Source organism: Eulemur rufifrons, chromosome 19 (genome assembly GCF_041146395.1).
Source record: "Eulemur rufifrons isolate Redbay chromosome 19, OSU_ERuf_1, whole genome shotgun sequence".
NCBI classification, from domain to species: domain Eukaryota; kingdom Metazoa; phylum Chordata; class Mammalia; order Primates; family Lemuridae; genus Eulemur; species Eulemur rufifrons.
The window spans coordinates 32,659,370-32,686,877 of record NC_091001.1 but is presented as its reverse complement, the minus strand read 5'-3'; the positions used below and the strand labels follow the sequence as shown (position 1 = coordinate 32,686,877).

The 27,508-nt window shown below is 43.8% G+C and overlaps 1 protein-coding gene across 1 annotated transcript in view; it reads right to left on the bottom strand.

The window, feature by feature from the left end:
- The window catches only part of CLNK (cytokine dependent hematopoietic cell linker), a 152,650-nt gene that overhangs the window by 63,491 nt on the left and 61,651 nt on the right, over positions 1–27,508 (bottom strand). Inside the window, exons 3-7 of the mRNA XM_069493852.1 lie at positions 27,013–27,180; positions 26,779–26,925; positions 23,845–23,916; positions 13,540–13,568; positions 2,213–2,250 (exon numbers count right to left, since the gene is read on the bottom strand). Of these exons, the coding sequence (XP_069349953.1) occupies positions 2,213–2,250; positions 13,540–13,568; positions 23,845–23,916; positions 26,779–26,925; positions 27,013–27,180 (454 nt within the window). The remainder of the gene's footprint in view (positions 1–2,212; positions 2,251–13,539; positions 13,569–23,844; positions 23,917–26,778; positions 26,926–27,012; positions 27,181–27,508) is intronic.

Genomic DNA, 27,508 nt, shown 5'->3' with positions numbered 1-27,508 from the left:
TCTGATTATTGAATCAAATAATAATCTAGATACTGCTGTAAAGGGACAGTGCAAATGTAATTGAAGTTACTAACTAGCCAGCTTTAAAACAGGCAAGAGGGTGCCAGCTTAGGGCTGTCTTCCTCTCCTTATAAAGTCACCAGTCCCGTCATGAGGACCCCACCCTGATGACCTTATCTAATCCTAATTGCCAATCATGCTCCTGTCTCCAAATGCCATCAACATGTGAATTTGGGGATTAAGTTTCCAGTACATGAAAGTTGGGGTTCACATTCAATCCGCAGTAAGTGCAATGGTGAACCGAGGGAGCCTGAGCTCGGACTATGTGGTTGTGGGCAGCACTTGAACTCTTTCTTTGGACTCACAGGATTTTTTACAGTCAATAGCTGAAAATTTGAAGTCAAAGTCATTGATTTATTGCCTTCACTATACCTGTGTTGTTGTTGTTTGCACATGATAGATTCTTAGGGTATGCTTAGAAAATAAATGAATAAGTGCATAAAGTAATGGATTTTAACTACCTTTAGGGAGTAAGTATTTCCATGTGTGTGATTTAAATTTTTTAATTTATGCTGTACTTTGTTTTGTTATAGAGGTATAGTTATTGGGGGTACTTCAAACTTATTTATGAATTAAATGGCTACATATAATGCTAAATGAATACAATTACATATGGCTATAGAGTGACCTTGGCAATCAGAAGTGTCTTAAATGAGACAGTGCATGTAAAATTTTGAGTAAAATGCCTGGTGATAAACACTCAGTAAATGTTAGTTGTAAATATTGCCATGACTGCTACTGCTATAATTTCTACCATTAAAGAACATCAGGGGAGGTGGTAAAACTGTCTACTAACCCTACTTTCCTCTCCTCCTCTCAAAGTCCCTCTAACATTTGTTAAGTGCAGTTCTCCCTCAGTATCTGCAGGGGATTGGCTCCAGGACCCCAGAGGATACCAAGATCTGCAGATGCTCAAGTCCCTGGTATAAAATGGCGTAGTATCTACACATAACCTATGCACATCCTCCCGTAAATTTTAAATCATCTCTAGATTACTTATAATTCCTAATACAATGTAAATACTTTTTATACTGTATTTTTTATTTGTATTATTCTTATTACTGTATTGTTATATTTTATTATTATTTTTTTGAACATTTTCAAACTGAGGTTGGTTGCATCCACAGATGCAAAACCTGTGGATACAGAGGTCCAACTGTACTTAATATATGCTAAGTGCTTTATGTACTTCATTTCACTGCATAAGCAGAAAATTGAAGAGGTGATTTTATTATAGCAGAGGGACCTGGAATTAAACAGATCTGAGTTTAAGTTCCAGCTCTGCATCATTCTCGTTCTCTAATTTATTTGGGCAAGTTGTGTGTTCCTGAGTAAGGGTCCTTAGCTTTAGTTATATTTTTAAAGAGGTACTTCAAACAGTAAGAAACAATGAGTTTATAGGCAGACTCTATCTATCTATCTATCTATCTATTATTTATCTACTCTTCTAATCTGTAGATTTTTAAATTAAAACTTTATATATAAGTTAATAATACAATTACATAAAATATAAGATATTTAAGTTAATGTTATAAATTTTAATATTTCTCCCCTATTGTTAAAATTCTTTGTAAATGTTGCAAATGGCTTCATGAAATGGCTACATCATAATGTTCAATTATTTCTGTATTATTAAATATTTAGCATGATTCCAATGTGCTGCCATTTAAAATATAGTATCAGTGAACATGTTTAAATATTAGTACAAATTTTAGGTTAGTTTCTTAGTTTAAATTTCCAACCATGAATTATTGGGCCAAAAATATGGATTTTTTTATACTGCTTAGTTAATATTAAGTTGACTAATTGTTCTCCAGAAACTTTGCTTCAATTTAAAATTTTACTACAAGTGTTAAGCAGTGCATTTCTCAGAATGCACTTGCCAGCACAACATGTTGGTATTTTTACCTTATTTAACCTTCCCAATGACCATTTGAATTAATTTTTATCTCCATTTTATAGCTGAGGAATTGGAATGCAGTTTATACCCAAGAATTGAAATGCAGGCTTCCTTGCCAGGAAAGTATGCCATTTGGAAATGTATTTTTAAAACTTTATTAATTTTTTAAATTTACCAAGTGCATTGAAAAAAGCCACTCACTCTGTAAACAGTAAAGACTGACAGCACAGATAAGGGAAGCAGCTGACTTACGCAATCGGGAAGAGGCTCATTTATCCTGTGGTACAGGCCTGCCAACAAAAGCACACCAAATGTTATTTCAATCGCTGTGCTAGTTCAACACATTGAAAAGAGTGAGCCCTTGTTTTTTTCCCCCAGAAATCTTTGCCCATTTTAAATAACTTCTCTTGATTATGATTTTTCAAAAACTGAAGTGCATTTTTCTATATTTCCCATCCTATCTGTTGCTCTTGCAAAACAGGGGCAATGGAAAGGGAGGAAAGACAACCAGACTCAAACCAAACAGTGACTGTGGAGGCAAAAAGGCTCTCTCTTTCTATAGCAGGTTCAAATTCTCATTGAAAGAGAGATGTCATTGGGAGGCCGAGGTGGGCGGATCGTTTGAGCTCAGGAGTTCGAGACCAGCCTGAGCAAGAGGGAGACCCCATCTCTACTAAAAATAGAAAGAAATTATATGGACAGCTAAAAATATATATAGAAAAAATTAGCCGGGCATGGTGGTGCATGCCTGTAGTCCCAGCTACTCGGGAGGCTGAGACAGGAGGATTGCTTGAGCTCAGTTTGAGCTTGAGGTTGCTGTGAGCTAGGCTGACGCCACGGCACTCACTCTAGTCTGGGCAACAGAGTGAGACTCTGTCTCAAAAAAAAAAAAAACAAAAAACAAAAAAACAATGTTTAAAAAAAAAAAAAAAGAGAGATGTCATGTTAGGAGACCCCTCACATAGATTGCTCCCAAAGTCATGAGTCAGCAGCACATCAGGTAATGATGTTTATTTTTCTCTTCTCCTCTGCTCCTAAGACACAGCATGTTGTGTTTGCAATAATCTGTCCCTACATCTGTCTCCATGAACAAACTGTAAGTATTTTGAGGGCAGGAATTATTTCTATTCATTCATCTATCCCCAGCTCCAGGCACAAGGCCTGATATTGAGCAATTGAGTCCTTGTTAGGTGTGTGTTGAACACATATTGTTTGATTGAGGTTTCTCAACTCTCAGCTCCCTTATGTGGACTTGTTTTATGAAAGATTGCCTGAGGCTGTTCAGCCACTCAGTTTTCTGTTTTAAATTTTACTTTCTGATTATATGCAAAAATCACCAAAAATCTGATGTGCCCTACAGATTTTTTGATTCCTCATAAACTTAATTTTCCTAGATCGCATAGTAGTTTTGTGCTATTAGTCTGCATTGAGGAGCATTAAAAGCAGATTTTTTTTTAAATCACATTCTCTTTATTAGCACACATGTGAGAAATTTCTTGCAGGTGTTAGGACTAGAAGCTGCATGCTTATTAGCAACTAATTTGCTTTGAGTTAAGGAAAACATCGTTTCCGTAAGAAATTATATTTCCCTGCTTCCTTTGGCTGCTGAGAACTTTGGGACAAATGTCTGAGCTGCGTCCAGGTATTGTAGAGGATCCTGTGTGATAAGTGTTTCTACGTCTTGTTCTGGCTTTATTATTTTTCTTAAACTTTCGTCCTTTCACCCTGAATTCCCTTATCATATCAAAATATAAAATAAATAATTGCTAATTATGTCAGCATGTTTAAGTCTTTTGTAAGGTGTATGTGCAAATTAATGAAAGTTTGGCTCAGTGGAAACACGGTTGTCTGGACTTTGCCTAGGACCAGTACCCAGGGGAAGTGTCAACTAGCAGAGCATCTCCTTGGCGTAATGGACCGTGAGGAGCACCTGCCCCCAGCCCCTGCCCGTCCCGGTGGTGGGATAACAGCTCGCAGGCACTAACGACGCTTTCCCGACCCAGCACAATTACCTCCCCACTGAGATCCCTGGCTGAGAAACCCACACGTTCTCCAGCCCTTTAGAGCAGTAATTTGTACTCTCTCGTGCACTGAGTTAAATTAATAAGGTCACCCATTAAAGACCAGCTGGCCCGGAAGGAGCAAATGAGCTCAGAATTATTGGGGATCTGCTCTGGCTCTCGTCATCCAGGGAAACAGCTCCGCTGTCTAATTCAGGGTTCGATATAATTTCATGTTAGGAAATTGGCCTCATCGAATGCGGTCATTATGCCAGCATCCCCACGGAGAGCTGTGGAGTCTCTTTTCTCACCACAGGCCAGTGTTGCAGCCTGAGACTCCCCTCCTGCATCCCTCAAACACGCTTCCTGCCCCTCCAGCGTAGGTCCTGCCTGGAGTCCTTACCCCTCCGGCCTCCCCTTTGCCTCCCTCGTCCTCTTGTATGCTCAGTGTCCTTTGAGATCCCATTTCCCTATCTCTCTGCCTGCTCCAGGCCACATGAATCTCGTGGAATTGTTAAAGCACCTATTTTCTGTCTTACTCACCAGGACACTCAAACACAAACAGGCGGCATATGATTACTTCTTTGTTGTGTGTCTACATACCCGTCCTAGGGAAGGGATTGTCTTTTCTCTGTCTCCGACAGTGCCTATCTCTGCTGTCATCAGTGCAGAGTTTTGCAAATGTCATTTCAAAGCATAGCTCTAAGACTACATCAGTCCCTGCGATCGTTGCCCAGGACATCATGACACACAGTCCAGATTCCCTGGGTGGCCCTGAGGGCCCAGCACAGCCTGCTCCTGTCTTGCCCTTGGATCTCACCCCTTTCCAGCTTAGCCAGAGTCCTCCCCCACCCATCTGACCACCACCCACACCTAATCTCATCAGGGCCTCACTCTCCACCTTCCCCTGGTGATGTCGGTCACCCCGGCTTCCCTTCAGTGAGAGTCCTGTGAGGTCAGTTTGGCCAGAATTCCTCTTAGTAATTTTCCATCCACTGACCCCATCCTGCTCCTTGGCTGCAAATCCCCGCTTTTCCTTGTCGTATTCTGAGTTGAGCCCGATCTCTCTCCCCTACTGCACACACTCATTGCAGTAATTCCTACACCATCACGATGGTCCTGAGTAAAGTCTGCCTTACTGTTTTAGTAAGTATCATGGAATTTTTTCTTTACCTCTTTCTGACCTCCGATTTCCAGCCACATTGGCCTCATCTCAAGCACACCAAGCTCCCTCTGCTGCAGGGACTTAGCATATGCTCTCCCTCTGTCTGGAAGTTTCTTTACTTGGCTGTACCCTTGCCTGGATCCTTTTTCACCATCACATTGTATCTGAAGTGTCATCTCCCCTGGGCGGGTAGGGGGAGAATGTCCATGACTACTAATCTCAGGCAAAAATGAAAGAGCTCTTCCCGGCCCCATTCCTCACTCCCCCAGCACCTGGTGTGGCCGTGAGGAAGCTGTACCAGGTGTGCTCACCAAGCCTGTTTCCCTTCCCCTGGTGCCAGGCTGGTGTACCCTTCCTGGCTTCCCCTGCCCCAGCAAGTGTGGCATGGCACTCTGGTCCCAGGGCATGGCGGGTGTGATGGACTCCACTCCAGGCTGGCCTGTGTGACCCTCTGTCCCCTCGTCCTTACTTTGATGGCTGGACAGAGACAGAGGACCCCTTGGGGATCATGGAAGCCATTGGGTAAAAGAAAAATGAATACAAATGAGTCTTTGGAAAAAGACCTACTTCCATCCACATTGGATTGTGATGTGAGCAAGATATTCCACCACTAACATTTGTATTTTATTCAATATAGACATTAGTCCTCCCTCTTCCCTGATTAATACATTTTTTTTTTTCACTTTCTCCATAGTATCCAGGACCAAAGCCAACTGGTGCATCATCTAGTTACAGACTGTGGTACCTGCCTCCCCCAAGGCAGTGGCGGGACTGCAGGCTCTTGATCGCTGCTGTAACCCACGACAGCAGAGGCTGGCAAGCGGCAAGTGCACAGTGAGTAAACAGTTGGCTGTCAGATCAGCATGCGGTACACTGGAAACACCACACATGGGAAGCAGCGACAGAACCTCTGAAGCCCAGGTAGAACCCGGGCTCCTTCCTTGCCGAGTGAGCTCGAGCCCAACAAAGTGGCCCCCCCAGGCCCTCCCAGGTCTTTGCGTCTTCCTGGACCTGCAAAATAGATTGGCTTCTCAGAGCCATTTTCTATAAAGAGAAAGGGAGTCGCTCGATAGCTTTTCACATCACCGTCCTGGGAGAGTTATGGTTATACGGTATCGCTCTGTGGAGGGACATTCATCACCCACAGACACCAAACAGCTCCAGAGAACAACTGACTTCTGTGTGCCCCTCGAGGAAACATCTTTTTACAAAAAACAACATTCCATTGAAAGTCATTTTTAAGATGGATGTGAAGATGAATGTGTGTGGTGTAAAGCCCAGGGGGTCTGCTGACAGGCAGAAGGCAATTACACCAGCCCTGTGGCCATCAGCCTGGACAGCTCTTCTGCAGAGGCAGAGCCAAGGATGACCAGGCACACGCCGATACCAGCAAACTGAGGTCCCGGACCACTTGCATCAGACTCACCTTGGGAGCTTAAGAAAAAGGAGTCAAAGCAAACTGTGGGCCCTGGTGCAAACCAGTCGAATCAGTGTCTGCTTTTTACACAAGCTCCTAAAGGATATTTATTCACTGTGAAGTTTTAGAATCACTGGCCTAGAAGCCCTGAGTCCCTTCCAACGGCAGACAGGCCATGCAAGTTAGATACAGAGATTCTTGGTGTATTTCCACATGGAAGCACTTCTGTGAGCTCATGTCTCTGGAGGTGCAAGGCTGGTGCCTTCACCTATCCCTTATGTATTAATAGTACCTTCCAGGGACAGAGTGACTGCCTGACCCCCCAGGTGCTGTTGGCATAGGATATTCACATTCAAAGGCTGTCACGGGTTGGAAGAATTCCCAGTGGCCCCCCTGGCAAGAATATGTTTGTCTAGTGTGAGAAGAGAAGTAGAAATAGGAAGCTTGTAGGGTTTTAGAACTTCCAATTTCTCTAGGAAGTGAAGTTATGTTTCTCAGATATTCCCAACCTAACAGGTTCCCCAAGCAAAACCAGCTTCTGTTTTCATTTGAGTCAAAAGAGCAGACTTTTAGCAGGGGTGGGGGAGGAGAGGAGTGGTGAAGGTCAGAGTTGGCTCCAACTCTAGAAGCCACTGGCTGGACTTATTCATAAATAAATACATGGTGGAAATCGAGGGGTCACTAAGAGTCCTTGGCAGAGGCAGCTCCCCACACCGGCTTTCCCCCTCTTCTCAGGTAATAGAATCCCTTCATGCTGGTCTGTGGCCACCTAGAGGAAGTGCTGAATGTCTTCTGTGCACCTACACACGGCCATGAGTCCAAGCTTCGGTCAATGGAATCCGGATGGAATATCCACTCACAATTTCCAGGATACTTTCTTAAGTTACACACTTTTTGTTTCTTCTTTGTCTCCCCCTTCTCTATCCTGCTTCTTGCAGTGCAGACATCACTATTTTAGGCTGTCGGATTGAGGCCAACATAAGGAAGGGAGCAACAAGACAGGAGGAGCAGGGTCTCTGAGGGCTTCCAGGAACAGAGTGGCCAAAGAGCCTTGGACTGCTTGCCTCCCACGGGACGTGACTTACATGGGGAGGAAAAATAAACATCTATAATTTTTAAACTCTGTGGATTGTTTTAGTGACTTGCAGCCTTTGATGTTTTATCTCCTTGCGGAGGCCGGCGTTGGAGTTTGCCAGTAACGTAGCAGAGCTGCTGATCAAAGGCACGAGGAAGGCAACGTGTCTTTCATGGAAGTGGAATGAGAAGTCCTAGGTTTAAACCCTGGCCCTGTCGTGTTTGGGCCCTGTGACCTCTGCTGTACCCATCACTTACAAACCTCGATGAACTAATGCTAACTTGCAGAATGGGAATAATAGTATCTCCTCCCTAATAGCTGCTCAGAAGTTTTGGTCAATGGAATCAGGTGGAAAATCCACCCACAATTTCCAGTGGATACTCCCAGGCTCAGTGCCCATGAACAAGATGCTGTGTTCTGTGTTTGTCTTTCCAAGTTCACCTTCATGACCAAATCTTTTTCACGTGACCTAGGTCTTAGCACAGCTTTCAAATCTATGTTAGGAACTCACTTGTTGTTTAGTGCTCATTTTAAAGCAAAACGTGCAGCTTTTTCAGCATTCGACTCTGTTCACATCCACCTGCTGATTCTTCACGAGGTTCTTCAAGCTGGGTCCCCTCCAGCTGTGAGGCACAGGGACCCAGTGACCCCCATCATCTGGGTGACCCCTCATTAAAAGACAAAAAGCCTGAGGCCAAAACTGTTGGGCACACAACAGCAAGTGCATGGTGAGGGATCCGAGTTCTCTAATGATTTCTTTCCAAACTATCGAACTTCCCTTGGGCTCAGTTTGCCTTGTCTATACAGTGAGTATAATAAAATCAGTAATGTGCAGCTGAATTAGACATGTTTATAAAATGCTTGGTGCAAATGAGGGACTCTATGTATGTTGGTTTCTGTACTTTTCCCTTCTTCTCAGGTCCCAGGACTCAGTGATGTCACAAGAGAGCCAGTGTTCAAATTCTGGGCTCCAGACTTAAAACCCCAGGTTCTTTCCTCTGCACTGTGCTGTCTCTCTTGTCTTTATCTTTTAGGAACTAGAAGTTATTTGGGGATAGAGGGCATCGAGCTGATTTTCATCCCAGTATGATGACAGGCCACACCCTTTCCCCCAGCAGGTTCCAAACTTTAGAACATCTTCAGTTTGGCATCAATCCATGTCTGTAGGAAAAGGCAGCAATAAAATTCCTTATATTCCTCTTCACTATCTCTGCGTGAAGGATTATGATGTTCAAAGATCTTTGACTATATGGCTTATACATGGGGAGAAGGAAGGAAAGAGAAAGGAAGAGAGGGAGGGAGAGAGAAATAGAGATAGAAAAATATATATATATATACACACAGTCATGAGCCACATAGTGATGTTTTAGTCAACGATGGACTAGATAATGATGGTGGTCCCATAAGATTATAATAGAGCTGAAAAATCCCTATTGCCTAGTGACATCATAGCTGTTGTAATGCTGTAGTGCGACCTGTTACTCACTTGTTTGTGGTGAGTGGGTAAATAAACCTACTGTGCCACCAATCACGCCAGTCATATAAAAGTGTAGCACAAACAATTATGTACAGTACATAGCGCTTGATGGTAATCCATGACTATGTTACTCATTTATGTATTTACTATACTATACTTTTTATCTTGTTTTCTAGTGTACTGTACTTCTACTTACATATAAAAAAAAGTTAACTGTAAAACAGCCTCAAGCTGCCCTTCAGGAGGTGTCCAGAAGAAGGTGTTGTTATCACAGGAGATGGCAGCTCCATGTGTGTTATTGTCCCCGAAGACCTTCCAGTGGGACAGATGTGGAGGTGGAGGATAGTGATACTGATGATCCTGACTCCGTGTAGGGCTAGGCTAATGTGTGTGATCGTGCCTCAGTTTTCAACAACAACAACAAAAAAAATAAAAAATAATTAAAAATAAAAAAAAACACATGGAATGAGGATATAAAGAAAATATTTTGTACAACTGTACAATGTGTTTGTGTTTTAAGCTGTGTTATTATAAAAGAGTCAAAAAGTTAAGAAAATTAAAACAGTTTATGAAGTAAAAATTTACAGTAAGCTAAGGTTAATTTATTATGGAAGAAAGAAATTTTTTAAAACATAAATGTAGTGTAGCCCAAGTGCACAGTGTTCATAAAGTCTACACTAGTGCACAGTGATGTCTTAGGCCTTCACATTCACTCACCACTCACTCACTGACTCACCCAGAGCAACTTCCAGTCCTGCAAGCTGCACTCATGGTAAGTGCCCTGTACAAGTGTACTATTGTTAATCTTTTATATGGTGTTTTGACTATATCTTTTCTATGTTTAGATACACAAATACTTACCATTGTGTCACAATTGCCTACAGTATTCAGTACAGTCACATGCTGTACAGGCTTATAGCCCAGGAGCAATAGGCCACACCACACAGCGCAGGTGTGTAATAAACTAGGTTTGTGTCCGTGCACTCTATGATGCTCACGCAATGGAGAAATCACCTAATGACGCACTTCTCAGAATGTGTCTTTGTCATTAAGTGGAACATGACTGCACATATATGTGTGTACACAGAGGACAGAGACTCAGTCTCTCTGCGTTTCAGTTTATTCCCTGAACAATGCCTTGCTTGTTATGAGCTAATAATTTCAAGCCACACATGTCTAAAAAAAAGACACGAGGTTGATATGAGAATTGACCTTGTTCAACACCCTCATTTTATAAGGAAGGAAGTAATTCCTAAGGAATGCCACAAAGTTCTCCTGAAATAAATGGTACTAATAAGCTCTATGAAGATTAAAAAAAAATATCAAGCCACAAATAGTCCAAACTCACAGAAATAGCTACACAGGAAACATTTAATGGGAGTGTGAAGAACAGACTAAATGTTCTCACTAGGTGGCCCTCGGAAATTTACTTCCCTTCTCTAGTTCTTAAATTCCTCATCAGCAAAGTACAGTGTTACAACCTCAGACAAGCTGAGTCTCCGGGATCTTTCATTTTTATTTTCTTCTTGAAAAAGTCTGTGCCCAAAGGTGGTTATATCGACCTACCACAGATTGGAGGAATGAATGGACGGATGAGTGAACGAATGGTGACAGGGAGGGTGGCCGTCTCCCTTCCCATCCCTGGGAGCTCTGCAGAAACTCAAGTGAAATATACGGAAGCAGTTGTTACCTGGGGAATTTAGAGCAGCTTCTTGGTGGGGACAGTCTTGATTCTTTCTTTCTTAGCCAGTGGTGCTCAAAAGAACAGCCTAGAACTACCTGAATGGGAATCATCTTAAAAGTAAGGCTTCTATGGCCTCACTACAGGCCTGCTAAAGCATAAACCCTATCTGCTGTGATTCTAAAACACACTGAATTTTGAAGACAATGGTTAACTACTTGGTTTTACTAATCTTGGGATGATTTGAAATACTGGCTTGTGTTTACAAGAACTGGGCAAACACCTTGTTTCAGCAATTCAACTGTCAATTTTTATTCGTTTCTGTGTACCAATATGCCTAACATCCTGGGGAGAAGAACCAGGCTGACGCCCTCGTGCGCTGCGCACACACAGGCATTGCAATATCTAGAAATGGCCAGCAGGTGGCGTTGCAGACTCACATATTCTATACTTGCCTCCTCCCTCTAGTTGTAAAATTCTTATTAATTTTTCTTTTAAAAGTGGGAAAAGAATCAACCTTAAAGACTGCTTTCCTTAGAAAACTTATATATATATATATTTTTTTTTTCTTGACAAAATGAAATTTGTCTGTTTAATTGATTCAGCCAATATCTATTTTTATCAGGGTTTTTACTCTGTGTGGTCACATAAGACAGAAGGACCCACTTTCTTAATAGGGCATCTCCTGAAGTTTCATCCTTTATTCAGTGGAAGGAGGAAAACTCGAGTTTATTTTGTGGGAAAACATAGCACTGTTCTCTCTCTACATAAGCCTCTGAGAAGGTATTGTCATTGACACATGGTCCCAATTTGAATATGTGTTTGCCTTCTTCTCTAGGCCTGGAGTATTTTTTTTTTTTTTTAAGAATTTGTTTTTCAATAGATTGTTTTTAGTATACTAAAATATATGCTACTGAAGAAAATTATAAGACATGAATATGCAGAAAAGAAGAGAATAAAAATCACTATAATGTTACCATGCTAAGCACTATGTTTGATTATAGCCAAATCAATCGGATGCACACACTATACACACACACACTATACACACACACACGGAGAGACTATATATACACATACACACATATATACAGTCTATATATGTATATAGAGATATGTACATATAGAGAGGCTATGCATATGTGCTCACACTGTGCACACTGCTTTTTCCCTGGCTTTTTCACAAAACTATATATCAACCTATCCATGACAATGAATATGCTTCAACATCATCACTTTTTAATGGCTGCAGAGTATTTTCTCACATGGATGCCCTACCCTATTTTTAACTAATCCCACGGTAAAACATTGGAAACAACTTGAAGTATCTAGGAATGTTACAAATGCCACTGTGATGAGCACTCTTTCATGTAAATCTTTATGCATATCCTTGATTCTATCAGATTCTGCTTTATTTCAGTAGGCATTTGTAGTGGTTCATAAGTATGCATAGGCTGGGATGGTGTGATTTGCTGCTAAGCATTTTTGGCAGGGTATAGATGCTAGTGTGCACAGGCAAGACTGGGCAGCTTTATCTCAACTGACTTTTTGGGGGTTTTGATTTGCTTTCTTTTCCTTGCGTGTGTCTCTAGAATGGTGTCAATGAAATGGAATGCCCACCTGCCAGTTTTTCTCTGCCTTACCCAAGGTGGGGAGCAGGGTGGAAGAGGAGGGTACTGGTAGGTAGAATCGGCTGCTGTATTTTACCCGTGTGGTTTAGAATTCACCAGCCACTGCATCTGTATTTTCTGCAACTTAAGTCCCACTTACCATCCCCCTTAGAATTTTCTAGAATTTCCTCCAGGACTTCTGAGGATGGCAGGAGGGAATGAGAGGGACAGGCAGAGTCTATTTGAGATTAATGACTCCAATACAATTAGGAAGCATCTACCTTAAGAGACTACAACCTTTGTTAGGCTGGACTGGAGAGTTTACTAAGGACATTTTCTGTCAGAAGGGTTAGAGGTGGGCGCTCATTCCCTATTTAAACTCATACTTCATGATTTTGCTTTGCTTCTGCCCAATTCTCACTGCTGTTTGGGACATGCTGAGTGCCCTTTATATACCCCAACCTGTTCTGTGATGAAGCTTTCAAATTCATTTGCTGATTACACAACTTCCTATGATTTCATCACTTTGCACACTTTCTCTGGACCATTTCTTAATTTTTCTGTCTCATTCTTATCATCATATTTAGCCACCAGCTTTCTAGGGAAGCTCTGTGGGACTTTCCCTGAAATAATAACCTTCCAAGACCAATAGTACATACTTTTACTCAAACTTGAATGGGCTCCAATGAAGTGCCTGATACCAGGAAACAGGCTCTCACAAGAGACACTGGAGAAGCATAAAATGTGGCTTCTGAACCACTCTTTCATTCAACTCATGGTTTGGGGAAAACCTATTATAGAGTTTAGTTGATTGAACATGAATGAGCAGCCACAATACTAGCACTGAGGCACACTTATACCCATTTCACAGATAGACAAACTCAGACTCAGAGGGACCTACGCTTCATTCAAGGCTGCACAGCTAATGAGTGCAGAGCCAGGATCCACACCTAATCTGTCAGTGTCCAACGCTTGTGAGAGTCACAGACCAGGCTGTACCCTGGGAACAACTGGAGAGAAGGCTTGTAAGTAGCAAATGTCATTATAAACAGGCCAATAGTTTTATGGAAAGAAAAACAAAAAGAATGGAAAGAGCAGCCCAACAGACCCATGCTGACGTCCCCACCACTTAGATGACAGGCGCCCTGACTCACCTGTGGCACTATTGAGGCGTGGCCATGACCTAGGGCAGAAAAGAGAAACAATGTGAATGTCAGCTGCCTGCAGTTCACCGACCTCCCCCACAGGAGCAGGCAGTCATCAAACGCTGCTTTACAAATCAACCTGTGAAATTTCCTCACGTTTGTGTTATTATAGACCAGAGTGGCATATTTTTTATAGAGAATATAGAAAATAGGAAAAAACATGTCGAAGAAAATAAAAATCAACACCACAGGTTACATTTTGGTGACTGTCATGTGCATATGTGTATCTGTGTGTGAAGATGTATGAGTACATTTAAACATATGGAAGCATAAAAATAATACAAAAAGACTGTATAGGATTCTGATGTTACAATACATCCTATATCTTTAAATATTATTCAAAAAGATTATATTTATTGGTTAAATGGTATTTCACAGGGGGGCATTTAGGTTTTGCTAGTGTTGACTATTGTAAATAATGTTGTAATGTGCATTTATTCTTGCATTTTAAATCTCATCTCTGAAAATTTCTATGGAGAGACTTTATCACGCGCCATGAAGGGGTCAGATAATGTGAATATTCTAGTCCCTCTGTTGCATATTACTCAGTTGCTTTCTGGATGAGCTGAGTCAATTCATATGAATTTATATTCTTATCCACAGAGGGTGAAGTGACCGTCTCTCTGTATTTGACCATCATTAAATCCGTACTTTGAAACCACACTGCCTACTTGCCCCTTGATTCCTTATTTTATCCATTTCACTTCCTTGATGTCTAGTAAGATTGAATTTTTTTTTCCCAGAAGGTTTTGGGCCATTTGCGTTTCTTCTTTGGTGAGTTATCTGCACATGTCTTTGCCCATTTCCCGACCAGGTCTTTGCAGAGCCACAGTGCTCGCCCTCGGACACCATGCTTTCGGAAGCAGGTTTTCCCCAGATTTTGGGCAGTGATATGAAAAGCCCCAAGGCGATGGAAAGCTCCAAAGGATGCTGCCTCCATGAGCCGACTTGTTTGTGTGTTTAATAATCCCGGCCCTTGCATTATACCTTTCCTCCGAGGCTCTCAAAGTGCGTCACAGGAGCAATTAACTGAGCATCGCAACACACATCGGGTGTAAATATTTATGAGGCCTATTTGGTGGCTGGGACACTAGGCACAGAATAGCTAAGCAGTGAGACGTTAGTAACCAGGAGACCCCAGTTAACAAGTTCGGCTTCCAGCCTACTCTGTTGCCTCCTGTTCACCATGTTCATCCCCAGAGTGACCCTGTGGGGCAGCTGTCAGTGCCTCAACTTCACAGAAGAGGAAACAGGGCATTCAGAAAGCTCAAAACTTGCCCAGTCCACAGAGGCACAAACAGTGAGGGGTTGGCAGCAGCCTCTCTGCCTCCCCAATCCTGCCCCGCGCCTGCGGGAAGTGGCCATTCGGGCTTCCGGGGGCACCGTGCAGCTGCGGCCTGGAAACCCTCGTGGTTAGCAGTTGGCGTCCTTTCAAGTTGCCTGTGATGCTGCAGAAATTAACAGTAAATCAGCCGGTGAAGAGCAAATCATTTATCTTGGGCCCGAGAGCTCTCTCGACACTTTAAACATATGGTCTCTTCCCTGACATCTTGGTCTTTGATTAAGGCCCCCAAAGGCTCCTCAGACGTGTAACTCATGACATGCGAAGTGCAAATGGTTTGTTTTTGTGACTGCGTACAGCGAGCTTAGTGTAAGTGTGGCAAGTCCTCCCACTTGTGGTCCGAGGCAGGCGCTCCAAGGCAGGCGGCGTGCAAATCCGTGCCCAGGGATTTTGAATGAAAAGGCAAACGCTTCCTGGGATCCTAGAAAGAACTTTGGCTTTTAAATTAGGGTTCTGGCCTTCTTCTGATCTTGACCACATCTGGATTTTAGAATCAAAGATAGTACCAGAAAGCATGTTGGAAATGACATTGTCCAACTCATTAGTTCTCTAAACTGGGGCCTAGAGTCCTTAGAGCGTCATTCCGAGTCTCAGACTCTTCAAGGCAGGACTAAGCTCATTTGACACCTAAAAAGAGTCCAAAGACCAAAGAGAAGAACCAGTACTTCCGAGCACCTATTCAGGCACTGAGGCAGGTTCAAGTCTGGTTGGTAGGCATTTTATTTTCATGGGCCAGTTCAACCCACTGATTTACATTTATCTTCACAATTTATTTGTTTCCAATTCGACTTTTTTAATTTAATTTTTTAACATACAAAAAGCTGTACATAGTTAATGTCTACAACTTAATGAGTTTGGAGATATATATTAACCTGTGAATGGATAAATATTACGTGATAGCACTTTTATGGTAAATCTGAAACAGTGAAACTCACAGAAGCAAAGTGGAAGGGTGGTTGCCAAGGGCCGGGGGGAGGAAGAAATGAGGAAGCATCAAAGGATACGAAGTTTTGGTTACACAAGATAAGTAGGTCCTAGAGATCCACTGGGCAGCTTAGTGCCTACAGTTAACAGTACCTTATTGTATACTTAAAATTGCGTAAGAGAGTAAGTCTTACGTTGTGTTCTCCTCATACGTACATACGTATAGTAAATACAGAGGGTGGGAGGCAATTTTCGGAGGTGCTGGGTAGGTTTATGGCATAGCTTTTGGCTGGCGGGCATTTCCAGCTCCACTCTGCAGAGGCAACTAAAACTTAGAAGGGTTCAGCAACTTGCTTGAAGTAGCACAGCAAGGAATTGGCAGAGCTGGGATTTGTCCAACTCTAAATCCTTTCTTATTTACAAGGCTGTAGAATGCAGAGTTCTCCGCATCTGGGAGCTTCCTCCCGATGGTCAGGGCTGTCTGAAAGTGGCTTATCTGATCCTCTCTGCCTCTCAGTGGGGCCCCGGACTGATGGCGCTCATTCATATGTCACATCCTCTGGGATTATGCACCCTAGGGCTCTCCTTGCGTCAATGCAAGCCAACTGAATTAGCAGAGGAAGCATCAGCAAAACCGGGATGGTGTTGTTATTCCAGCTGAGCCCGCTGCAGTGAGCTAGGGCTGGAGAAACAAAGCGGGGAGGGCGGAGAGGAAGGTGGGAACCAGCCGCCCAGGGCCCAGGAGGCATCCCCAACATCGCAGTTTTGTCTGGCTGGTGTACAGAAGGATGTTGTCTCAACACTAGCAGTGAACAAGCTCTCTGAAAAGGCTCCTGTGTTAACACTCTGCAGCTTGACAGCCCAGGGTGATTAATGAAAGATGCTGCTAGCAAACTTCATGGAGATTTGATGTGCTCTATCTATGCTGGGGCGAGGCCCATGTGTTAGCGAGCTGCCGCTTGCCAGGGGGTTGCAAGGATGCACCCAGCTTCCTTTCATCAGCATCCGTAACACGGCCACGTGTGAACAGGCCACAGCTGCGTGGTATTATGGTTTGGCAGCCACACTTCTGCCCTCCTTACCCCTGCTCCCTTCCACATCTGGGCCCCAGGGAAGCAGGTCTTCCTTCCTCTGTATTTCCGGTGTGTAGAGGCAGGTGTCAACAGGGTGGCAAGGGAGTTTACGGAACAGGAAACGAACAAGGCTGACCCTCGGAGGTCTATGGTTTTCAATATTTAAAGCTCATTACAAATACGGATTTTTAATTCTGGATTATTTTTAATTTTTAATACTTTTAAATAATTTAAGACCTTTAATAATTTTTAAAGGATACTAAAGTAAACTCATTTTCTCTCCTGCTGCCTGGTAGAACTGGATTTGATGAAGTAGGCAGGATGTACTTGCGTTCTAGTTATCCATGGGAACAAAGTTTGGATGGTGTGTTATTCTGGTCCCACAGAGATGGGATTTGGCCCTGTCTCCAGGGTCAGGCTCCTGGCATGGAGACGAATAACTCATCGCCCCCAAGTGTGGTGTGCGGTCCTCTCTGCGTCTCCCCAGGCACTGACTACTGGTCTGGACTTTGGCAGCAAAGCTCTTGGGAACTGATCAGGGTGATTTCACACTGCCAGCTTTTTCTCTTTCCCAAACCTCCAAGATTAACTGGCTCAACTCCACATTTCATTTTATAATTCTGTCCTGGAAATTAAAAGGCTACTCTAGAATAAAATTCCCTGATTTTTGAAAGACAATTGATATTTCTAAGAGTCACTAACCTCATTTTTAATATAATCTAGAGAGAAATGAAGAAGGATTTAAAGTTTCTAACTTCATCCCCTTCTTCCCTCTATTTGAATGTATTGCGTCGGGAACTGAGCACTTAACAAAAGTGATTTTACCCAAACCTCACAGCAATTCTTGGCAGAAAGCACCTTTATCTCAATTTTAGGGCTACGATAGAATACTATGAGCACCAAATGGACATTACAGACTATGAATTAACTCTTTGATTTTACAGATGGATTGACTGAGGTTAGCCCCTGGGAGCCACAGCCAGCCTGTCTGATGATACATCTCAGCTTCCTTCCTCTCCACCACTCGGAGCTGGTGGGTTCTCATCAGGGAGCTGTGGGGCTACAGGTTGGAGATGCACAGTGTGCTCAGAGAGTAGGGAACCTGGGGGATGAACTAGCAAGGCCTGTGCCATCCTGTGGGCAGTGTGGAGCTTTGCCAGGCATTTGGATAAAGGATGCTCAGAACTGCATCTCAGGAAAGTAAAGAAAGAACACACAGGATGAATTGGGGGTGGAGGGAGGGAAGGACTGGGCTTTATAAAGTCCAGAGGAAAAGTAGTGATGACCTGGACAGTGTTTTCCTTGCTTCTCATGTGGCCACCAAAGCTCTTCTCTCATCACCTGGGTACATCCCTGGCGCTTATGTCGTTGAGCTGACACTCACATAACTAGAACAGAGCCAACTTGAATTCTCAGACTTCCTAAAAGGGAGACCCGGTGCCTAATGCAGTGCCTAGAGCACGTGCTCTCCAATGTGCTGTTGAATGAGCATGAACGCGTGAATGCCACGCACACAAGCGCAGAGGAGCGCAGAACAGAGGAACGTGCCAAGGCGAGATGCCTAGAGACGCACTGCAGACCCATCTGGGTCTATACACGGGCGGGTCCTATCCCAGCAAGGCCAATGGTATGCCTAGCATGTAGTAGGAGCCTACTCAGTGTGTGTACACAAATGCCATTTATGTTTGCCATGGAGTAAGTTGCATGTTTTTGTTACAGATTACCGACTGGAGAGGATTGCCCAACTGCACATTGCTTTGAAGCAGATGCAACTCACCCCAAGGTGGAATCAGGCCAAGCAAGGTTCATACTTAGTAAGTGAATAAATGGTTCCATTCTTTCTTGAAGACATTCCCCATTAGTTTCAAGAATCCTCTTTTTATCTATTTTATTTTTATAAATAAATAAATAGATCCCCTGAAGGGATCCTGGGGAGAACACTGGAAGTGTTTGGTACCACCTGGGACTGTCACAGAGCTCACACCCCACAAAGGCCCGGCCCCACTCCCACCCCCTCGGGAAGCTGCCCTGCCGGGGCCCACCTGGACTCTTCCCTCCTCTGAGCTCTTGTGGCATTTCTTGTTCTATTCATATACTTAATAAACCTAGAAGGTGGTATGTATGTACATAATTATTAATTTATTATTTAAATCTCATATTGCTAAACCTTACTTGTGCTTTTTTTCTTTTCTCAACTAGATTTTAAGTTCTTTGAGGACAGAAAACATGTCTTTATAAGGTATAATCCCTCTCATATAAGTTGTCAATGCTCCTGACACATATTAAAACATGAAAACAACAATATTTGGCATTTTAATGGGCTCTACAGAAGACAGGTAAGGGAAGCAGGATGATCTGCCATGCCTCGTTTAGCCCAGGTGGGCAGAACAACTCCTGAGTCCCAAATCTCCACCCTCTCTCTGACCCTCTCTTACTTGGTCTCTGCCTTCTATCTCTTCTCTCCATCTTCCCCATTAGGTTTTTTTCTCATCTATTTAAGTAGTAGTAAGTTTCAGGCACTGTACGAGGCTCTGGGTATACTACAAGCTATCAACTTCCTGGAGTACCAACACCATAAAACCCTAGTGGGCCCTGACTTTATTTTCCCTTCTTCCTCCCCTCTCTTCAGCCAATGTTTATTGAGCATCTATTATGTAGGAGCCCCTGTGGACAATTATAGGAAAGTGTGTGGGGGACCACGCTGCATTTGAAGCATCCTCTGTGAAAGAACCCTGGGCCTGCTATAAAGCTCTCTGCTTGTGAGATCTTTCCAGAAGACACTGCCTTCTGCACAGCAGGGTGGGCCAGAGCAACAGATGTGCCTCTTATGGATTCTCAGTGCTACGAAGTCCCGGGGCAGCTGCAGAGCAGGTGGGGCAAGACCAGAGCAGTCAGAAGGGCAGACGGGCAGCAGTGGCCGTTGGACTCCCAGGCTTGCCTGGCTGGAGGGGCCCAGGAGAGGGCTCCTTGTGCATAAAATGGAAGAGGGCTCCCGTCTCCAAAGGATGAGGACTGCCTCTCTGGGCCCCGAGAAATTATAGCCACCTGCACCTTGTCCCGCTGGAATTAACTATTGCTGCAGGTGCTAGTGGCAGAAGGAAAAAAAAAGTCAGTAGTCAGTGAGGTGATGAACTGGGAAGGGTCTGAACGTGGAAAGTGAGAACGGCACTGTTAGTACCGATGCTGTCAAGAGTGGAGTAGGAGAGGGGGGTTCGCACTTGGAAAATGAAGCCATAGATTGGAACCTTGGCTTTGCTGCTCTCTAACGTGTGACGTGGCCAGCCCTTCACCTCCCTGATCCAATGTCTCATGTCCCTATAGGGCCTGTGTCTGTTTCAGCCACAGCACATGGCATGGCCTTATGATGTGGTATAGGTAGCATTGTATGGTTCCAAGCTCCCTCTCCTGCCCCCGCCGTAGACTGGGCATCCTGATGGCAGGGGCCGTCTTGTTCATCTTTGATTTTCCCAGTGCTCAACACAGTGACCTTAAGGAGACTCATGTAAGGGGTCAGACATTCCCCAGTGGGGACAATAGCTCTCAAACCCACCCTCTCCCTGGCCTCATCTTCTCTTTTCTTCCCTCCATCCCACTTACTGTCCCTCAGCCAGTGGGGGCAGAGCGAGATGTGAGCCCAGGGGCCTCTCCCCCAGCTCCAAAGCTTGCACTCGTGGTAACAACGCTTCCAGCTGAAGCTTTCAAACTCGAGTGGTATCAGACTGTACTGGGAGGGCTTGTTCAAACACAGGTGCCGGCTCCAGCACTTGCCCTTCTGATGCTGTAGGTTGGAGTTTGCGAATCTGCATTTCTAAGCTCCTGGGAGACGCTGATGCTGCTGGACCCAGGCCTAACGCTACGAAGCAGTGCTGTGTCAGAGATGCGGCCGTGCCTTTCAGGAGTGCAATGCGCACGCCCCTTCTTCACGGGGGGACTCTCAACACGAGCTATTACTGACTCACAGAAACAGAGATCTAAATTCATACATATACATTTTGATCACTTAGAACCCAGAGAGAGCACTTGATTTGAAGTCAGACTCTGAATTCAAGTACAGCTGTTACCACTTGCTAGCTCTGTGATGGTGACCATAACATGTCACTGCCCTCAGATTGAGTTTCCCTTATCTAAAAATGGGAACAAGAATACCTACTTCAGAGCGTTGCTGTGAAGGTTGGATGCCAAATTTCCTTTCATGGTGTCTGGTACACATTAGGTGCTCAATTATTGATTTGAATTTGGACTTCATTGGAAAAGATCAATCGCTACATTTCTGTCTCTCTATATATGGGAAACAGCACAAAATGGAAGTGGGTATAGGGGATTTAGTCAGGTGAATTCCATGGGCCATTATAGGACACATTCACGGACAATGAGTGTGGATGTGATCTGTGTTCTTGGAGAACCTCTGGGGCCGTATATTTTGGGTGAGGCCCCAGCACTCAGCGTTTTACTCTGTACAGTAGCAGGAGGTCAGTGCCCGTTAGAGCGGGGGGTTGGTTGGCCTGGGGGTGGGAGAGTCCTTCTGCACCGTCAGGAGAGTTAACTCCCACTCTTTACTTGGCATGAGGGCAGCAGCATGGACACCCAGGGGTTTAGTCCATGCTATTTAATAGGATGAATAATCATGTCTACCATTTACCATTCCACAACTGGCCATTTAGCCTCGGGGGAAGTTATTTACCCTCTCTGGGCTGCATTCTTCTCTCTTGTAAAAGGGAGACTAATAAGAATGTGCTTGTTGGGATCTAGTGAGAGCTGCGTATGAAACTCTTAGAACAGAGCCTAGTACATAGTGAGCACTCAGTGACTACAAGCCTGTGCTATTTATTGAGAATGTACTATGTTCCAGGCACACTGCAGAGGTCATCATTTGTTTTCCAAACACTGGCCCTGCTATAGGTTCGGGGGATTCAGTGGTGGACAGGAGAGTCTACTGTTTCAAATGCCATTTCTAGAGCACCAGGAGCTGGAAGGGAAGGACGTTACAGGTCAGCCGAGATTGCAGTCTGGGCCCCATGCACTCATTCTGCACCGCAACGCTGCCCACCAATATCTTCCCCCTTACCTCCATCGCTAAATGCCAATCATTATAATTTCTATGGGAATGGATATATTGGCTTAGTAGTTATTAAAGGAAGAAGATCGAACCAACTATGTAATTTTCAGACATTTTAATTTGATTTATATATCCCAAATACTAATTTATATTCATATAATACTTTCATTATAAAATATGCAGTGGTACAGAGATTTGTATGTATATGGGATTTTTTTTTAAAATTTGGGTTTATAAACGGTTTGGAACAGGTTGCAGAAACATCGTCTGTTGCTCTTTTTAATATATCTCGAGCATGCTATGACACATTCTGAAATAATTTGCTTTGGAAGAAAGCACTGCTCTTCTCCCTCTGTCTTTTTTTCCCCCAAATGTAACAGTAAATATTACTTTGATGTATGTAATTGCTTCAACCCACTCCATTTGAAGGAAAGCTTCTAACCCTTCCATCTCGCATCTCCTGCTATTGTCAAGAAATAAGAAAAATGGACTTGCAATGCATTATTCAAATGTATTTAATGTAAACATTAAAGAAGTCTGAGAACAGCCACAAATTTTCCTTTAGTTAAAGTGGTTTTGAAAAATACCTCAAGTACTCTGTCTTATGGGCATTCATTCACTCTGCTTAGGGAAACTATTCTAGCACATCTTAGGATCCCAAGACTGCTTGTAGTGTCTGGCACACAGTAGGGACTGAAGGATGTTTGGTGGGTGGACTCGAGTGGAGCTCAATTGGGCTGCGAGCATTGGTAACTCGTGGGGCCCCTTGGCTGTCTGTAGGCGGGCTTGGCCAGGGAGTGCTGGCTGGGTGCAGGACAGACCTCGCAAGCGTTCTGAGCATCAGGAGGTCCTCAGGGTCAGTCCACTGGTCAGTACAGGTCAATGCAGAACCGAATCTGACTTCAGGCTTGCTCTCTTGTCAGTGATTTAATCAAGTGAGTTCTGATTCCCTATCACTTCTGATTTTGACTAGTCTGTGAGCCCTTTGAAGGTAGGACTTTGTCTTTTGTCTGTGTGTTTTCAGCAGCCTGTGCAAGTCTTGATGCCATGACGGCTTCTTTTTTTTTTTTTTTTTTTTGTTTTGAGACAGAGTCTCACTCTGTTGTCCAGGCTAGAGCCCTGGCGTCAGCCTAGCTCACAGCAACCTCAAACTCCTGGGCTCCAGTGATCCTCCTGCCTCAGCCTCCCGAGTAGCTGGGACTACAGGCATACATAATTTTTTCTGCATATATTTTTTTAGTTTTCCATATAATTTCTTTCTAATTTAGTAGAGATGAGGTCTCACTCTTGCTCAGGCTGGTCTCGAACTCCTGAGCTCAAACCATTCACCCGCCTCAGCCTCCCAAAGTGCTAGGATTACAGGCGTGAGCCACCGTGCCCGGCCCCATGACCGTTTCTTAAATGATTTTCTCAACTGAAGGACAAAGAAAAAGAATGACATAGGCACGTGGCTCTTATATGCTTGCTGTGAGACTCCATGGGGGACTCTTGGTCTGACCCATGACCACCACTTCAGTCATTCGCTGCCAGAGGAACGGACGCCTCCCCCGCAGTGGCCCCCTCCTGGGCTGTCTAGAGAGCTGGGTGGCTGGAGGGAATAGGCCTGGCCTGCAAAGCTGTGGAGGCTGGGGGCTCCCCGGCCTAGGTCTGTGTCACACACCTGCTGGCGTTCAACCCCCATCAAGTCCCTTCTCCCGCACCTTGGTCTCTGTGCATCCTCTAAGGTCGCTTCCAGCAACGCCATTCTATCCCATCAACATTGTCTGTGTGTGTGAACATATTTTGTGTGTGATGGTCAGCTTATCTGGCTCAGAATTAAAATTTTTACTCTCTATTAATAAGCAAGTAAATATTCTGACCTATTTTTCGGCAGAACGAAGTTCTGGAATTTCAAATCACTGGATCCTTCTTTTGTTGTCCTTCCATTGCCCCTGGGATGAAAGAAAATAGATTATAGCTGGGAAGGAGCAAGAAGCCAGGAGGAAAAATTAATTAAGTGCATTCATTCATAGAAACAACCATCCAGATTTAAGTAATTACGTCTCACGCATAATTCTGAATCTCTCTTTGCATTTCCATTGGGGTTTTAAAAAATATGTGTTTAAAGTAATTCATTTACTTATTTTTTTTTTTAATGTAAGAGCTTTATTTTACAGGGGGCAGCAGTGTAGGGCGGAATAAGCATCCTACTCAACAAGAGTACGTGGGCTGCCTCTACCGCAGCAGCATGGTGACCCTGTCACCTTCCTTAAGCTCCACCAGTGTCTGTCCCATCTGTAAGATGAAGAGCATCACACTTTTGTCACATGGTTGATGAGATGCTGTTACGATATTGAAGGGACAGCAACCACAAGTCAGGTCATGTTCAGGATGCTCACCTATATTAGCTGAGTTTGAAAAGTGTCTGGCAAACGTTACCCAATGTAGGAAGGCAGACTGTTTAGCAACAGAAACCCTGATTCAAGTAATATTTATTGAACTCCCATATAATTTAGGTACTTTGCTAAGGCACTTTCTATGAAGAGATTGAATTATTTCACATTGAGTTAATTTGTTAACATTCATTAAATACATTAATTATCATAAACCATCATTGTTATGCATCCCTACTTCATTTAATTAGCCAAGTTTAACATACTTTCTTTTCTTTTGCAGGCATTTTGTGAGCTCCATCAAACACTGGCAGGTGATTTTTTTCCTCCACAAATGCTCCTTGACAACTACCTCGTTAGCTCATCTAACCTCATTGTCCTTCCTGTTCACTCTGTATGAGCCAGACTTGCCTCTCCTTGGTCCTTGGGAACTTCTCTACTCCTTCCCACAGGGGTCCTTAAGGTTCTGATCCCTCTGTCTTTCTCGGTCGGCCTTGTCTTCCTTCTCGTTAACTGCAACTCATACGTCTGAGTTCAGCTCGAGTGCTACTTTCTCAGAGAATCCTTCCTGACCTCTCAGACTGGCTCCTTCACAGCACTTGTGTGAGTTTGAAGTTTATTTTTGTTTTATTTCTGTGGGAGCAGAGATTTGCAGGACTTAGCATCCCTAGAGCCTGGCTCCGTGCCTGGCCCACAGTGGAGCTCGGTGGACATGCATGAATGTGCACACAACTAAAGGACTCCGGGAGATCCTCCGGATGACTTGAAGCTCTCTCTCCATCTGGGATTTTGTGTATAGCCCATAGAATACAATGTGATAAATAGAAAAAAATACCAGTGAGTTGTTTGGATATATTTTGCCACTGTGTGAACTGACCATCTAGAAAGATGATGACATTATTTTGTTATTACTCATTCCATTTTTCCATTAATTATTTCAAAATGATTTGATTATTGTGTTATTTCATGTATTTCATTATTCATTGTTTTTCGTTTTTCTATCTGGGTAGAGCTTGATTCATAAATCTATGTCTGTACTCTGACTTTTAAGTTTGAGACTATTTTCTAGTCTCTTCTAATTGGTATTCTCCCAGCAGACTCAGGCCTTTTTCCCAGTAAGAAGTTTCATTGCTCGCAGTTTCCAAACCAGCCTCCTGGGAGCCAACCTTGAGTTTTCCCTTTCCTCCCTTCCATCCTTACCATCTCCTTGGTCTGCTATCGGATCCTAACCATCAAATTCCCCCAATGCCTCTCGACTCTGTCTCTTCCTCCTCACCCCCATAAGCTATACTCAGTCTTAGGTTTGCTTTCAGTATCTCTGGTCTGGCTGCACACATCACCCCCTAATTGCTCTCCTGGCCTCCTGGGCTCCAACCCATCCACCAAACTGCACCAAGATCAACCTCTCTAATTAGCAGAATATTAGCAAGGCACCTCCCTGCTTGAAAATCCTCACAGTTCTCCATTCTGCAGGATAAAACTCAAACTCTTAACCAGGACAACCAAGATCCCTGCCCCAGTGGTCTTGAATCCAGTTCTGTTGTGTGTCCTCATTTCCTGCCACTTTCTCCCTGCCAGGCCCCCCATACTGTGTGGCCTCTGGGCCTTACTTTGTTTTTTTCTTTCATGCTTTCATATCATTGATCAGATTATTCTTTTTGCCTCCTTTGGATCTGGGAAGATACTTTCCGCTTTTCACGGTCAAGTTCAAATATTGCTTCCCTGTGAGTTCTTCCCCAGTGCTTCCTCTTTGAGTGCCCTTAGTGCTTTTGCACACCTTGGTTTTGCCATTCATTCCATTTGTTTGTGAGTCCACTCATTCACTTCCTCAGCAGGTAGTTATTGGGCCTATTCTGCACGAGACAACGTGCTAGGCACTGGGAAACAGAAATTAAAGACGACAGATGGAGCCTGCCTCATAGAGCTTTTATTGTATTTGAGGAGATGGGCCATACACACGTAAACAACATTGCTTTATCATACGGCCCTGTATGTGCCCATGCATGTGTTCAGGTTCCCTTCCAGTAGAGCCTCATATGGTTGGGCCACATGCTGGGCATCTATTTTTCTTCCAGAACACTGGCTAACTGACGCCTTCATGCTCGCAGGAATGTTTGTAAGACAGTGAATATAGATACATAAATAACACATAGATCAATGGCTGCCAGTCTGGGTTCATACATAGTAGTGAACCATGGAGTTAATTGTGCAGAATCCTTTGAATCTCTCTGATGTCAAGGGAATTCTGACCTGTTCTTGGACTGAGAAGGAGCCCTCAGTTTCATCATATCTCTGGGTTATGGACATGATTTCTGGGCTCTGACAGCCCACGGAACATTCGCCTAAATGGCTTTAACCAGTCCAATGTCAGGAGGCTGGGAAAGAGTCTGGGAATTCCTTCATCTCTTCCTGGTGACTCACAACCCCAACAGCCCCGGGGCTACCTCTGACGGTTCTAGATGATCAGCTTTAGCCTTTTCAACTTTAAGAAGATAGTTGAACTCTCTTTTTATTTCATTTTTATAGCAGCCCTCAGGAATAGTAAACAGGCAGGCATCCTTCACAGTTCTGTGCAACAGAGAAGGAACCAGTAGCCTGAGAGTGGAGATTCTGTTCCAGGTGACCAGCCTGGGTTGGTGGCAAAGCCAGGGATACAGGTCACTAATCTCCTGCCCAGTGTGTGTCAGCTGTGCTGCCGAGGATGCCAGAGCATGTGCTTGCTTGCTGCTCAGGGCCAGGCTTGGCTGAGAGCAGCTGAGGAACCCATGAGAGAATGGGTGGGGTGTAGGGAGAATGGAGCATGGGGAGGAGGAGCTCTTCTTCCTACAGGGGAAAATATTAACAGAGCTGTCAAATACATCACCATCTACCTGGACAGTGAGTAATTAAAGTCTGTTTGTTTTAAAAATACTTACAAAGAGCAACGTGCATTAGCAGGTTTCCTCCTACCAGGTCTTTCTGCCTTAAATCCTTCCTTAGAGTTTAGATTTTAGAGACATTTTTCAAAAATGTTTATATTTTTTAGAAATGTTGAAAGAATGATAGTCTCAGCCCATCACAGAAAGTGTTATTAAAGAGTGTTAATCATAAGAGTTCAGCAGTGCTTGTTTTGCATTTCATTGAGATCTGACCTTGGAAGGGGAGGCTCAAC